Source organism: Portunus trituberculatus, chromosome 31 (assembly GCF_017591435.1).
Source record: "Portunus trituberculatus isolate SZX2019 chromosome 31, ASM1759143v1, whole genome shotgun sequence".
Classification (NCBI taxonomy): Eukaryota; Metazoa; Arthropoda; class Malacostraca; order Decapoda; family Portunidae; genus Portunus; species Portunus trituberculatus.
The window spans coordinates 12208173-12221277 of record NC_059285.1 but is presented as its reverse complement, the minus strand read 5'-3'; the positions used below and the strand labels follow the sequence as shown (position 1 = coordinate 12221277).

General features: G+C 43.1%; 1 protein-coding gene across 1 annotated transcript in view; it reads right to left on the bottom strand.

The window, feature by feature from the left end:
- The window catches only part of LOC123511051, an 18874-nt gene extending 6306 nt beyond the window's left edge, over positions 1–12568 (bottom strand). The window contains exons 1-2 of the mRNA XM_045266665.1: positions 12474–12568; positions 8168–8311 (exon numbers count right to left, since the gene is read on the bottom strand). Coding sequence (XP_045122600.1) covers positions 8168–8311; positions 12474–12568 — 239 coding nt within the window. The remainder of the gene's footprint in view (positions 1–8167; positions 8312–12473) is intronic.
- Positions 12569–13105: the final 537 nt, after the last annotated feature.

The following is a 13105-nucleotide window of genomic DNA, read 5'->3' as shown; positions in this document are numbered from 1 at the left end:
AGCCTCTCCCAGTCACATATCAGTCACCTGCAGCCTCTCCCAGTCACATATCAGTCACCTGCAGCCTCCCAGTCACATATCAGTCACCCACAGCCTCTCCCAGCCAGTCACCCGCAGCCTCTCCTGGTCATCAGTCACCAGCAGTCTCCCAGTCACATATCAGTCACCCACAGCCTCCCAGTCACCGCAACCTCCCTCCCAGTCAGCCCCCAATCACCACCCAACCACCCACAGTCTCCCAGTCACCTATCAGTCACCCGCAACCTCTCCCAGTCACATATCAGTCACCCGCAACCTCTCGCAGTCACATATCAGTCACCCGCAACCTCTCCCAGTCATATATCAGTCACCCACAGCCTCCCAGTCACCCGCAATCTCTTCCAGTCACCCACACTCTCCCAGTCAACTATCAGTCACCCACAGTCTCTCCCAGTCACCTATCAGTCACCCACAGTCTCTCCCAGTCACCTATCAGTCACCCGCAACCTCTCCCAGTCACATATCAGTCACCCGCAACCTCTCCCAGTCACATATCAGTCACCCGCAACCTCTCCCAGTCACATATCAGTCACCCACAGCCTCTCCCAGTCACCTATCAGTCACCTGCAACCTCTCCCAGTCACATATCAGTCACCCACAGCCTCTCCCAGTCACCTATAAGTCACCCACAACCTCTCCCAGTCACATATCAGTCCTCTCCTAGTCACACACAGCCTCTCCAGTCAGGCTTGCCACCCAAGCTAACACTATCATTAACCCCTTCAGTTCCGTGATGCATTTCCATATTCATTTTGGTGACTATTTGGCGACTTTATACAGCTTCACAAACTTATGTGAGGGTTAAAATAGTGAAGACTGTGGCCATTAAACTTCTCACCTCCATAAACCCTTCCTAATGTTAATAAAGCCCTCTAATCACACCCAAAACTCAAGGTAAAATGCGTCCCAGTTCTGAAGGGGTTAATAATGTAACAAATGATCAAAATGCCCTCAGAGACACAGAAACTGGACCACAATTAAGCTCCAGCAATCGCCGCACCTTATCTACTCACCATAAACTTTGACAAAGGTAAAGTGAACAACAGTAAACAAAAAGTGATGATCTATGGGCGTGCTAACTATGAGAGAGAGACTTGGCATGCAGCTCGTAGCCATCAACCCCTTCAGTACCAGGACATATTCATTTTGTGTTTGGGGATTTTATGCAGCTTCAGAAAATCATGTGGGGCATTAAAATACTGAGGACTGTGGCCATTAATCTTGTGACCTCCATAGACACTTGCTAATCTCAATACAATGGTGTAATCATAGCCAAACTGTCTTAAAATGCCCCTCAAAACATGCCAAATTGTGGTAAAATGCCCTCAAGACATGCCAAATTTTCTTAAAATGTCTTCAAAGCCTGCCAAACTGTCTTAAAATACCCTCAAAACATGCCAAATTATCTTATTATGCCCTAAAACATGCCAAACTCTCCTAATATGCTCTCAAAACATGCCAAACTATCTTAATATGCATATAAAACATGCCAAACTGTCTTAAATTGTCCTTAAAACATGTCACTGTCTTAAAATGCCTTCATAATATGCCAAACTCCCTTAAAATGCACTGAAAACATAAACTGTCTTAAAATGTCTTTAAAACCTGCCAAACTTTCTTAAAAACATGCCGGATTGTCTTAAATTGTCCTTAAAACATGCTACACTATCTTAAAATGCTCTCAAAAGATACCAAACTGTCTTAAAATGCCCTAAAAAAATCCCAAACTATCTTAAAGTGCCCTCAAAATATGTCAAACTATTTTAAAATGCCCTCGAAACATAAGGAGGAGGGAGAGGAGGAGGAAGGAAGGAAGGAAGGAAGGAGGAGGAGGAGGAGGAGAGGAGGAGGAGGAGGAGGAGGAGGAGGAGGAGGAGGAGGAGGAGGAGGAGGAGGAGGAGGAGGAGGAGGAGGAGGAGGAGGAGAGAGAGGAAGGAAGGAAGGAAGGAAGGAGGAGGAGGAGGAGGAGAGAGAGAGAGAGAGAGAGAGAGAGAGAGAGAGAGAGAGAGAGAGAGAGAGAGAGAACTTATTGTTATAGCAGTGTATACACCATCGAACTGTTGTCAATTTACGTATGAATGAACCTAACAAATTACCAGCTTATGTATCTATCTATCTACACACAAGCATGTAGATATCTCCACCAGCACCGCCAACACCCACACCTGCCCACCTTCGCCATCATGAACGGCAGTGTGTCAGTTTACACAATACTACTAGTATTTCCATGCCACTATATTTTAGCATCATATCACCTCAGACGCTGGTCAACAAGACGAGACACAGCAAGGAGACCAGACCAGACGAGAGAGAGAGAGAGAGAGAGAGAGAGAGAGAGAGAGAGAGAGAGAGAGAGAGAGAGAGAGAGAGAGACGACGACACATGACACACACACACACACACACACACTCACACACCACACACACACACACACACACACAAAGCTATGGGCGGCGTCAACAGCTCCACACCCACTGCCGCCCATATTTGTCCTGCCCATGCATGCTCACGCCCAAGCTTCCCAGTCAGCCCATACGCCTCCGCAGCCGCCCTCACTATATAATGAAATGACTCAAGACACACAGATCCACGTGTTCCGGAGAAAACTGACGTCTGGCAGGCGACATGTGACACCTTCCTAGTACAGCCTGTCCATCCCGTCACTGTCGCATCACCGTCCCATCACTAATGACTCTGTGGCACCATTAATAACTACCTTTCACATCCACTCACTCCCACACGTCACGTCACCCCTTCAGTGCATTATTATACAGCTTTCTATTAAATTATCCGCCCCATTACCGTCCCATCACTGTCTCATCATGTTTGTTACCTCCACTCTATTAATAGACTCACCCTCTCACTGAGCAGGTGGAGCTGGTGGACTAGGTGAGGCAAGTGGGGCGGTCACCGTGTTCACAGGTCTCGTGTCTGGTGAGGAAATGGACGTCTGGTAGCTGATTGTGGTGGTGATGATGGTGGTGGGCAGTTGCCAAATAGAAATATTCTAAATCACCAGATCCACCTTGAAAAGCCGCAAAAAGGTCGCTAAATCATTGTTGTACATGCTACAAATGTTCCTAGACGAAGTAATTGGCTTGACTTACACATAGGCTAATCAGTATAGGGCCCCGTTGACTCTAATGACCGTTTATCCCTCCCAGTGACGCAGAGCAAACTTGTCTTGAGAGCCACGCTCGCCACCGTCTCATCACTCGCCTTTTAAATCCGATTGATGTTTAATTGATTGATTGATAAGTTTATTGTTGTAACAATGTATACACCATCGAACTGTTGTCAGTTTCCCTGTGAATGAACCTATCAAATTACCAACTTATCTATCTATCTATCTACACACAAGCATGTAAAAATCTCCACTAGCACCGCCAACACCCACACCTGCCCACCTTCGCCATCATGAACGGGAGTGTGTCAGTTTACACATTACTACTAGTATTTCCATGCAACTATATTGTGGCATCATATCACCTCAGACGCTGTGGCGCCATGCAGCAAATTGTTGACTAATTTCGCTTCACTTGCAAACCAGATATTGTTTTGCATCTCTTTCAACTGATAGGAAAACAAGTCGATACATTATGCATTTTATTATATCAAGAGATATTGTGTTGCCATTAGAAATATATAGGAGTATCATTCACAAGATATCGTCATATCATTAGGTATAAAAATAAATACAAGTAACAAAAACTGCACCACGTTACAAGACACTGGCCAGACACTTAAATTAAGTATTGCATTGAAAGACTCACAAAACATCATCTCGGGAAACACGTAACAATACCTTTGTGCTTCACAACAGGAATGATGAGTGATGAGCAGAGGAATCGTGACCCAAGAGGTTACCTTCCTCTCTTAGTCTACACTCTCCTTCCTTAAATACTATATACATATGTACACCGTACACTCCTATTACAATGCTATGCATAACTTCTAAATATTACCGTTTTCTGCTGGTGTAGATAAGGCATTGCAAAAAACCATACCCGCTACATATCTACAACTGTCTACAAATTCTACAAATTTATCAACCCAATCTACAAATGGTCAATGATATACACTACACCAGTGATGAAGATCTGTGGCCAACCTTCAGAACTTTATTGGTACGTCTCCAAGAATCACCCTTTTCTTCTTTCTCTTCCTTTTTTTCCTCCTCTTGTTCCTTTGGCAACACCGGCAGTAGTAGCAGTCTGGTGTCTGTTGTATGTCATGCACGCTCACTCCAAAACTTGCCTCACTTCTTTGGCGTTAGTAGTACTGAATCCTGGAACAAGAGATGGAACAATATTGAAATGGCGTCCTCCTCAATGCCTGTTGTCTTGTAGTACACAGGGTTGGGGAAGGAATTGTGGATGATGTAACGATAAGGATGGTATGTTAAGGAGAGCCAAGGTGGATCGGGTTTGCGTGAGTGGCTCTGTAGACCTAAGGAGGAAAACTGCCGTACCAAACCCATAATACCAAAACAATTGTTCAGTTTACTGTCCATATCAATTTCCTGTATTAAATCTCCTCTTTCTTTTCTTTGTTCCAAGGTAGGCAAATTCATTTCTTTTAATCTCTCCTCATAGGTCATTTCTGCCAATTCCGGAACCATTTTGTTGCCATTCTCTGCAATCTCTCCAACTTCCTTATATGCTTCTTTTTATAAGGGGACCAACTCCACTCCAGCATGTGTTCAATCTTGGTCTAAGTGGCCTCGCTAATTAATTTCAACCATCATATCTTTATCCATATAATGGAAGAGCTAATCCGATATTTTTATCAAGTGCTATGTTTCTCCCAAACATCTTTATCAATATGAGCCTCAAACTGCCCATGGTCTTGTATCCTCACTCCCAAAATCCTTTTCCTTTTCCACCTTTTTCAACTTTTCTTCTTCTATGTATCTTACTTGACCCTCTTGGCCCGTCTTCCACTCTTTCCCATCTCCATCACATGACTTTAACTCAAGATTAAATTCCATTGCCACCTCTTGCTCCACTCCCAAATCTTATCCAGGTCTGCCTGTAAAATTTCACAATCTTCTTCACTCTTCACACACCTACACAACTTCGCATCATCCGCAAACAAATTAATATAACTGTTTACTCCCTCTGGCATGTCATTAATATAGACAAGGAAAAGTATTGGTGCCAGCACTGAACCTTGTGGGACTCCACTCTCCACCACCAACCAGTCCGACTTTGCATCCCTTATTACCGTTCTCATCTCCCTCCATCTCAAGTAGTTTTCCATCCACTTTAACACTTTTCCTTTCAGTCCTCCATAAATCTCTAATTTCCATAACAGTCTCATGTGAGGTACCTTGTCAAAAGCTTTCTTTAAATCCAAATATACACAGTCCATCCATCCCTCTCTCTCCTGTATTTTGTCAACCACTCTTGAATAAAAGCTCAGTAGATTTGTTACACATGACCTCCCTTTCCTAAAGCCAAATTGATGATCCGATAATAACTTATGATCCTCCACAACCGTATCCAATATTTCTTTATCACCCTCTCACAAATCTTACCGACCACACTTGTTAGAGACACAGGTCTATAGTTAAGAGGCTCTTCCTTACTGCCTCCCTTATAAATGGGCACCACTTCAGCTCTTCCACTCTACTGGTACTTCCCTGTTTCTAATGAGCACCTTATAATATCATATAATGGATCAATCAATTCTTCTCTACACTCCTTCAATAATTTTCCTGAAACTTCATCTGGTCCCATCGCTTTATCATCTTTAAGTTCCTCCAACATTTATATAACTCCTTTTTGGGTATCTTAATGTCATCCATGCACATTTCCTTGTACATTTTGAGGCTTTACAAACATTGTTTCTTTAGTAAATACTTGTGAAACCTATTATTTAGCAATTCCGCGCTATATTCTTAGGGTCATCTACTATCACTTGCTCTCCTTTTAATCTTTCAATGGACTCTCTTTTAAGTTTACCATTTATGAACCTGTAAAACAATTTTGGATGTTCCTTACTCTTGTCTACAATATCTTTTCAAATTTTCTTTCTTCCTCCCTCCTTACCCTCACATACTCATTTCGCCACTCTATAATTCTCCTTATTTAGTATATTCGTGCTCTTTTTCCATCTTTTCCACCACATCTCTCTCTTTAGCTTCCTTGCATTAAACCAATCCTTTCTTCCTTCCTCTCTCGGTTTATACTCTGATACAAATTTCATTCCTTCTATAATATTTCATAAAATCTCATATTTTTTGCACTTCTTTGTAACATCTCCTTTCCAATGTTCAATAATTGTTCAAATTTTGTGTGCATCTTACTATAATTCAATACCACTCCTGTATGTCTCATCCTCCTGTGTGTGTGTTATTTCTGCATCTCCATAACCATGATCCTCTTCCGTTTATATTGTATATCCACATAGGGTACACTTCTCAACACCAAATTTCAGCGGGTTCATCATCCTCTATATCGAGTATTTTCTACCCTCTGTTCCATCATATTTTCCATCATTAGATTAAGGAATCTCTCCCATGCTTCCTCTCCAACACCACTTACTAGATTTTCCCAATCCACTTCTTTACAATTAAAATCTCCTACTAGTATCACCTTTCTTTTTCCAGTTTCCACTTTGCAAACTGTAAAGTATCCTTGATCATATTATCGTATTCCCTTAATGTCCAAGAATTTGTTTTAGGAGGTATAGGTCACCATGATTATTAATTCTTTTCCATCACTTTTAACCTTATGCTTATCACTTCTGCATTGTTCTTCCCATACCAAACCTTATCCACATTTATCTCCTTCTTCGTCATAATCATAACTCCTCCACCTTTACCCTCTCTATCCTTTCTCCATATATATTTTATTATCCAAATTTACCTTTGTTTTTTCATGTAATTTTGTCTCCGTCAAACACACTATATCAGGCTTGCAATTCTAATCTACTTGACAGTATTCCATCTATATTAGTATACATTACGGTCCACCTACTGGTCCTCTAGGGGTTCCTCTGCATTCCTTCTTTCCACATACCATTTTTTGACTCCTATAACTCTCCAAAAAAACTTTTCCTTTTCCTCTTCAGACTGTTCATTATTTTTTCTTCTTGCCTCTTCCAACAATTCAATATATCTTCTCTCTTCCTGTGTGTGTGTGTGTGTGTAAGGTTATGCTCACACTACAACAGAGCGGTCCGGTTAGGTGTTCACACAATAAGCAGAGCAGGGTGACCTACACAAGAATTCTGGGTGTCTCTTAGCCACAGAGCAGGTCGGGCAGGCAACAATATGATAAAAAGAAATAATAATAATAAATAAATAAATAGTCAAATTTTCACAGTGTTTACCTGGAAGGACAACAAAAATTTGACGATATATAAAGGAACGTGAAATTCTGTTGGTAAAGTCATTGTGTGTGTGTGTGGGGGGCTCACTGATCTGTGCAGTGTGTTTTTTCTCTTCTCTCTCTCCTTCTTTCTTTTATGTCTCTCTTCCTTTCATTTTTCCTCAAGGATGGAACAGCTTGTAGGAAAATAAGAAAAAGTGTCTTTCATGTATAGGACCAGAATATCACTTCCTTCTTTTTTCTCTCTCTCTTCCTCCTTTCTTTATGTTTGTCTTCTTCCTTTCAATTTTCCTCAAGAGATGGAACAGGTGTAGGAAGAAGGAAAAGAATTTGTGATTTCTGTCATGTTTAGTACCTGAATATCACTTCCTTTTCCTCTTTCTTTCTCTCACTTTTTTTCTTTCTTTTTATGTTTCTTCTTTTCCTTTCATTTTCCTCAAGATGGAACAGGTGTGGAAAAAGAAAAGTTTGTGTTTTCCTTTCATGTAAACCAGAATATCACTTCCTTCCTCTCTTCTTGTCTCTCTCTTTTTCTCTCTTTCCTTTCATTTTCCTCAAGGGATGGAACAGGAAAAAAAGAAGAGCATATTTCCTTTCATGTATAGGACCAGAATATCTCTTCTTCTCTTTCTTTCCTCTTCTTCCTTTCGTTTTCCTCAAGGATGGAACAGCTGTAGAAACAGAATATCACAAAATCAGCTTTTGTCAGCAGACTACTAATACAAATTGTACCAGAACTATGCACAGTCTGGTCATTGATTGTCATTTTGTTGTCAGCAATAAAGGCTCACACTGGTGGACACCTTGGCCGTGGGTGGAGTCGTGGAGGGCCGCTGGCTTCCCACCCACAAAAAAATTTGCCACAATAATTTTGCGTCTGTACGTCCAAAACAATGTCAAAATTATTGCCGCTAGCAACCACTCTGCCCACTCTGCTTGTAGTGTGAACTTACCCATAGAGTGTGCTGTGTGGGTGTGTTTGTGCTGGTTAATCACTTTTTTGTGGTTTTTGAAAGGGTATGTTAAGTTTTTAGGAGGTGTGTGTGAGGTGAGGGTGTGTCAGGGGTGTATCAAGAGTGTATCTTAGTCTGCAGATTGCTTCTATGAATTCAGTACTGAGACACATTTTACATTGAGATTTGTGCCTGCTTGCGTCACGTGAGCGTATTGCGCGCTGGTTGGGCACGTGGTAAGAACCCAGTGAGCATGGCGGGAACTTAGTGAGCGTGGCGGGAGCCTGATCACATGCGTGTTATGACCGTAGTTAAACCCGATTGGACACAGTGATATCGTAGCGATATCAAGGGACGTACGCAGTAAAGGCTTGGTAGATACGTAGCAGTGGAGGATTTCGCAATTCCATCACGTCTCCACTACGTCCTCAAAAATTTTATGAACGTGTTGAGAACCTGCTGCGCGTAGTAAGGACCGCCTCTGGTGTGATGGGGCCTTGACACGGAGAGTTTATCCCTGTCAGTGACGCACACCAAACTTGTCTCGGGAGCCTCGCTCGTCTCCTCTCCACCTCCCCCTCCCCCGCTGTTCCCCACACTCTCATCACTCGCCTTTTAAATCTCATTGATGTTTACTTGATTGATTGATAAGTTTATTGTTATAGCAGTGTATACACCATCGAACTGTTGTCAATTTACGTATGAATGAACCTAACAAATTACCAGCTTATGTATCTATCTATCTACACACAAGCATGTAGATATCTCCACCAGCACCGCCAACACCCACACCTGCCCACCTTCGCCATCATGAACGGCAGTGTGTCAGTTTACACAATACTACTAGTATTTCCATGCCACTATATTGTAGCATCATATCACCTCAGACGCTGGTCAACAAGACGAGACACAGCAAGGAGACCAGACCAGACCAGACGACACGAGAGAGAGAGAGAGAGAGAGAGAGAGAGAGAGAGAGAGAGAGAGAGAGAGAGAGAGAGAGAGAGAGAGAGAGAGAGAGAGAGAGAGAGAGAGAGAGAGAAGAGGAGACACACACACACACACACACACACACACACACTTACACACACACACACACACACACAAAGCTATGGGCGGCGTTAACAGCTCCACACCCACTGCCGCCCATATTTGTCCCGCCCATGCATGCTCACGCCCAAGCTTCCCCAGTCAGCCCATACGCCTCCGCAGCCACACAAGCATGTAAATATCTTCTCCAGCACCGCCAACACCCACACCTGCCCACCTTCGCCATCATGAACGGGAGTGTGTCAGTTTACACATTACTACTAGTATTTCCCAGACGCTGTGGCGCCATGCAGCAAATTGTTGACTAATTTCGCTTCACTTGCAAACCAGATATTGTTTTGCATCTCTTTCAACTGATAGGAAAACAAGTCGATACATTATGCATTTTATTATATCAAGAGATATTGTGTTGCCATTAGAAATATATAGGAGTATCATTCACAAGATATCGTCATATCAGTAGGTATGAAAAATAAATACAAGTAACAAAAACTGCACCACGTTACAAGACACTGGCCAGACACTTAAATTAAGTATTGCATTGAAAGACTCACAAAACATCATCTCGGGAAACACGTAACAATACCTTTGTGCTTCACAACAGGAATGATGAGTGATGAGCAGAGGAATCGTGACCCAAGAGGTTACCTTCCTCTCTTAGTCTACACTCTCCTTCCTTAAATACTATATACATATGTACACCGTACACTCCTATTACAATGCTATGCATAACTTCTAAATATTACCGTTTTCTGCTGGTGTAGATAAGGCATTGAAAAAAACATACCCGCTACATATCTACAACTGTCTACAAATTCTACAAATTTATCAACCCAATCTACAAATGGTCAATGAAATACACTACACCAGTGATGAAGATCTGTGGCCAACCTTCAGAACTTTATTGGTACGTCTCCAAGAATCACCCTTTTCTTCTTTCTCTTCCTTTTTTCCTCCTCTTGTTCCTTTGGCAACACCGGCAGTAGTAGCAGTCTGGTGTCTGTTGTATGTCATGCACGCTCACTCCAAAAACTTGCCTCACTTCTTTGGCGTTAGTAGTACTGAATCCTGGAACAAGAGATGGAACAATATTGAAATGGCGTCCTCCTCAATGCCTGTTGTCTTGTAGTACACAGGGTTGGGGAAGGAATTGTGGATGATGTAACGATAAGGATGGTATGTTAAGGAGAGCCAAGGTGGATCGGGTTTGCGTGAGTGGCTCTGTAGACCTAAGGAGGAAAACTGCCGTACCAAACCCATAATACCAAAACAATTGTTCAGTTTACTGTCCATATCAATTTGGAACACTGCCGAACCTGTTATAATGGTCAACAATTTGAAATCATTGAAACTAGCTTTGTCAAATCCCTTGGATACTGCCAACATGAAAAACCTCATAGTACCAATAAACGCACTTACAATTCACTACAAGCACACAGTATGCACCAATACTGACACCACACCACAAAACACACCATACACAACTGACACACACACAAACAACTTAAATCACTCAAAACTAACCCAAAACACCCTGCAACACCTCAAAATATAAAAAGCTCACCCAAAACACATTACAGACACCCAAGTGACCAATATCATCCCTAGACACACACAAACACACACACACACACACACACACACACACACATGTAGTGAACACCACTACACTACACTAGCTAAGAGAGAGAGAGAGAGAGAGAGAGAGAGAGAGAGAGAGAGAGAGAGAGAGAGAGAGAGAGAGAGAGAGAGAGAGAGAGAGAGAGAGAGAGAGAGAGAGAGAGAGAGAGAGAGAGAGAGAGAGAGAGCAAACAAATCTTAACAGAAAACAAGAACAACAACACCAAAACCACAATTTCCTTTACTCCTATATCCAGGGCAGAACACGGAGACACAGGCTTGCCCGACTTTAGTGAACAGCGGCGGGCAGTCAGTGTGGTGCAAGGTGTAGGTACGGGATGTAAATCGAGGAGTTGTGACCTTGTTGTCCCAGTGTGTAGTGTGTGCCTGGTCTCAGGCCTATCCCAAGATCGGAAATAATGAGCTCTGAGCTCGTTCCGTAGGGTTACGTCTGGCTGTCTCGTCAGAAACTGCAGCAGATCAAACCGTGAAACACACACACACACACACACACGTGCGTACGTATACCCCCACGCACACGCACGCAGACATATGTACACACACTTACATTCACACACACACGCACAAACCACAAACACACACACACACACACACACACACACACACACACACACACACACGGCCCGGTAGCTCAGTGGTTAGAGCGCTGGCTTCACAAGCCAGATGACCGGGGTACGATTCCCCGGCCGGGTGGAGATATTTGGGTGTGTCTCCTTTCACGTGTAGCCCCTGTTCACCTAGCAGTGAGTAGGTACGGGATGTAAATCGAGGAGTTGTGACCTTGTTGTCCCGGTGTGTGGTGTGTGCCTGGTCTCAGACCTATCCTATGATCGGAAATAATGAGCTCTGAGCTCGTTCCGTAGGGTAACGTCTGGCTGTCTCGTCAGAGACAGAGTGTCAGAGTGTGTGTGTGTGTGTGTGTGTGTGTTTTCACGAATGTTATAAGGCGGGACGCATGTAACTTATCTTTCGAGAGGGAGATGGTGGGAGGAGGGAAGGCATACGGCGTGTGTGGTTGGAGCTCAGTGGTTAGAGCGCTGAGAGGGAGAGAGAGAGAGAGAGAGAGAGAGAGAGAGAGTCTATGCCATTGGGGAATTTTAGACACAAGGCGGGACGCATGTAGCTTATCTTTAGTGATTGGTGGAGACAAGGATGGTGGGAGGAGCACTAGGATTTCAAGGACAGCATACGGCGTGTGTAGTTGGTATCCAACACATTATACGGGACAACTGAACTGAAGAAAGCTCAGAAAGAAATATGACGCCTACGTAGGCGTCACCGTATTGAAGGGGTTAATGTGTAGCCCCTGTTCACCTAGCAGTAAATAGGTACGGGATGTAACTGGAGGAGTTGTGGCTTCGTTTTCCCGGTGTGTGGAGTGTGTTGTGGTCTCAGTCCTACCCGAAGATCGGTCTATGAGCTCTGAGCTCGCTCCGTAAGGCTTGATTCACACCATACTGCCAGGCATCTGCCAGGAACGTGCCAGGCACGGAACGTGCCCTGCCTTGTGTGTTCACATGTTCGGCCTGGCACCTGCCGTGCTCGCATCAGTTCCTCTCAAGTAACTGCTGGTGAAGGATGTGTGATTTTTCTACCTCCGATTTAATAGCTATTGCGGTTGCTTTAGACGATGAAGAAAAAGAAAGAAACAAACAAAAAAGACAAATGTGGGTTCATCCAATTCTGGAGAGCAGAAAAGTGAAGGAGAATTCCACACGTTATATCCACGACTAATTGATGATGAAAGTAAATTCTTCAATTATTTTAGGATGAGTATTGGAACGTTTGAAGAAATTCTGGCAAAATTCACCATGAACTAAAAAGAGAAAATACACCTTACGGTCTAAAGGGTATGTTTATCTTGCTGGTCTAAAGGGTATGTTTATCTTGCTGGTCTAAAGGGTATGTTTATCTTGCTGGTCTAAAGGGTATGTTTATCTTGCTGGTCTAAAGGGTATGTTTATCTTGCTGGTCTAAAGGGTATGTTTATCTTGCTGGTCTAAAGGGTATGTTTATCTTGCTGGTCTAAAGGGTATGTTTATCTTGCTGGTCTAAAGGGTATGTTTATCTTGCTGGTCTAAAGGG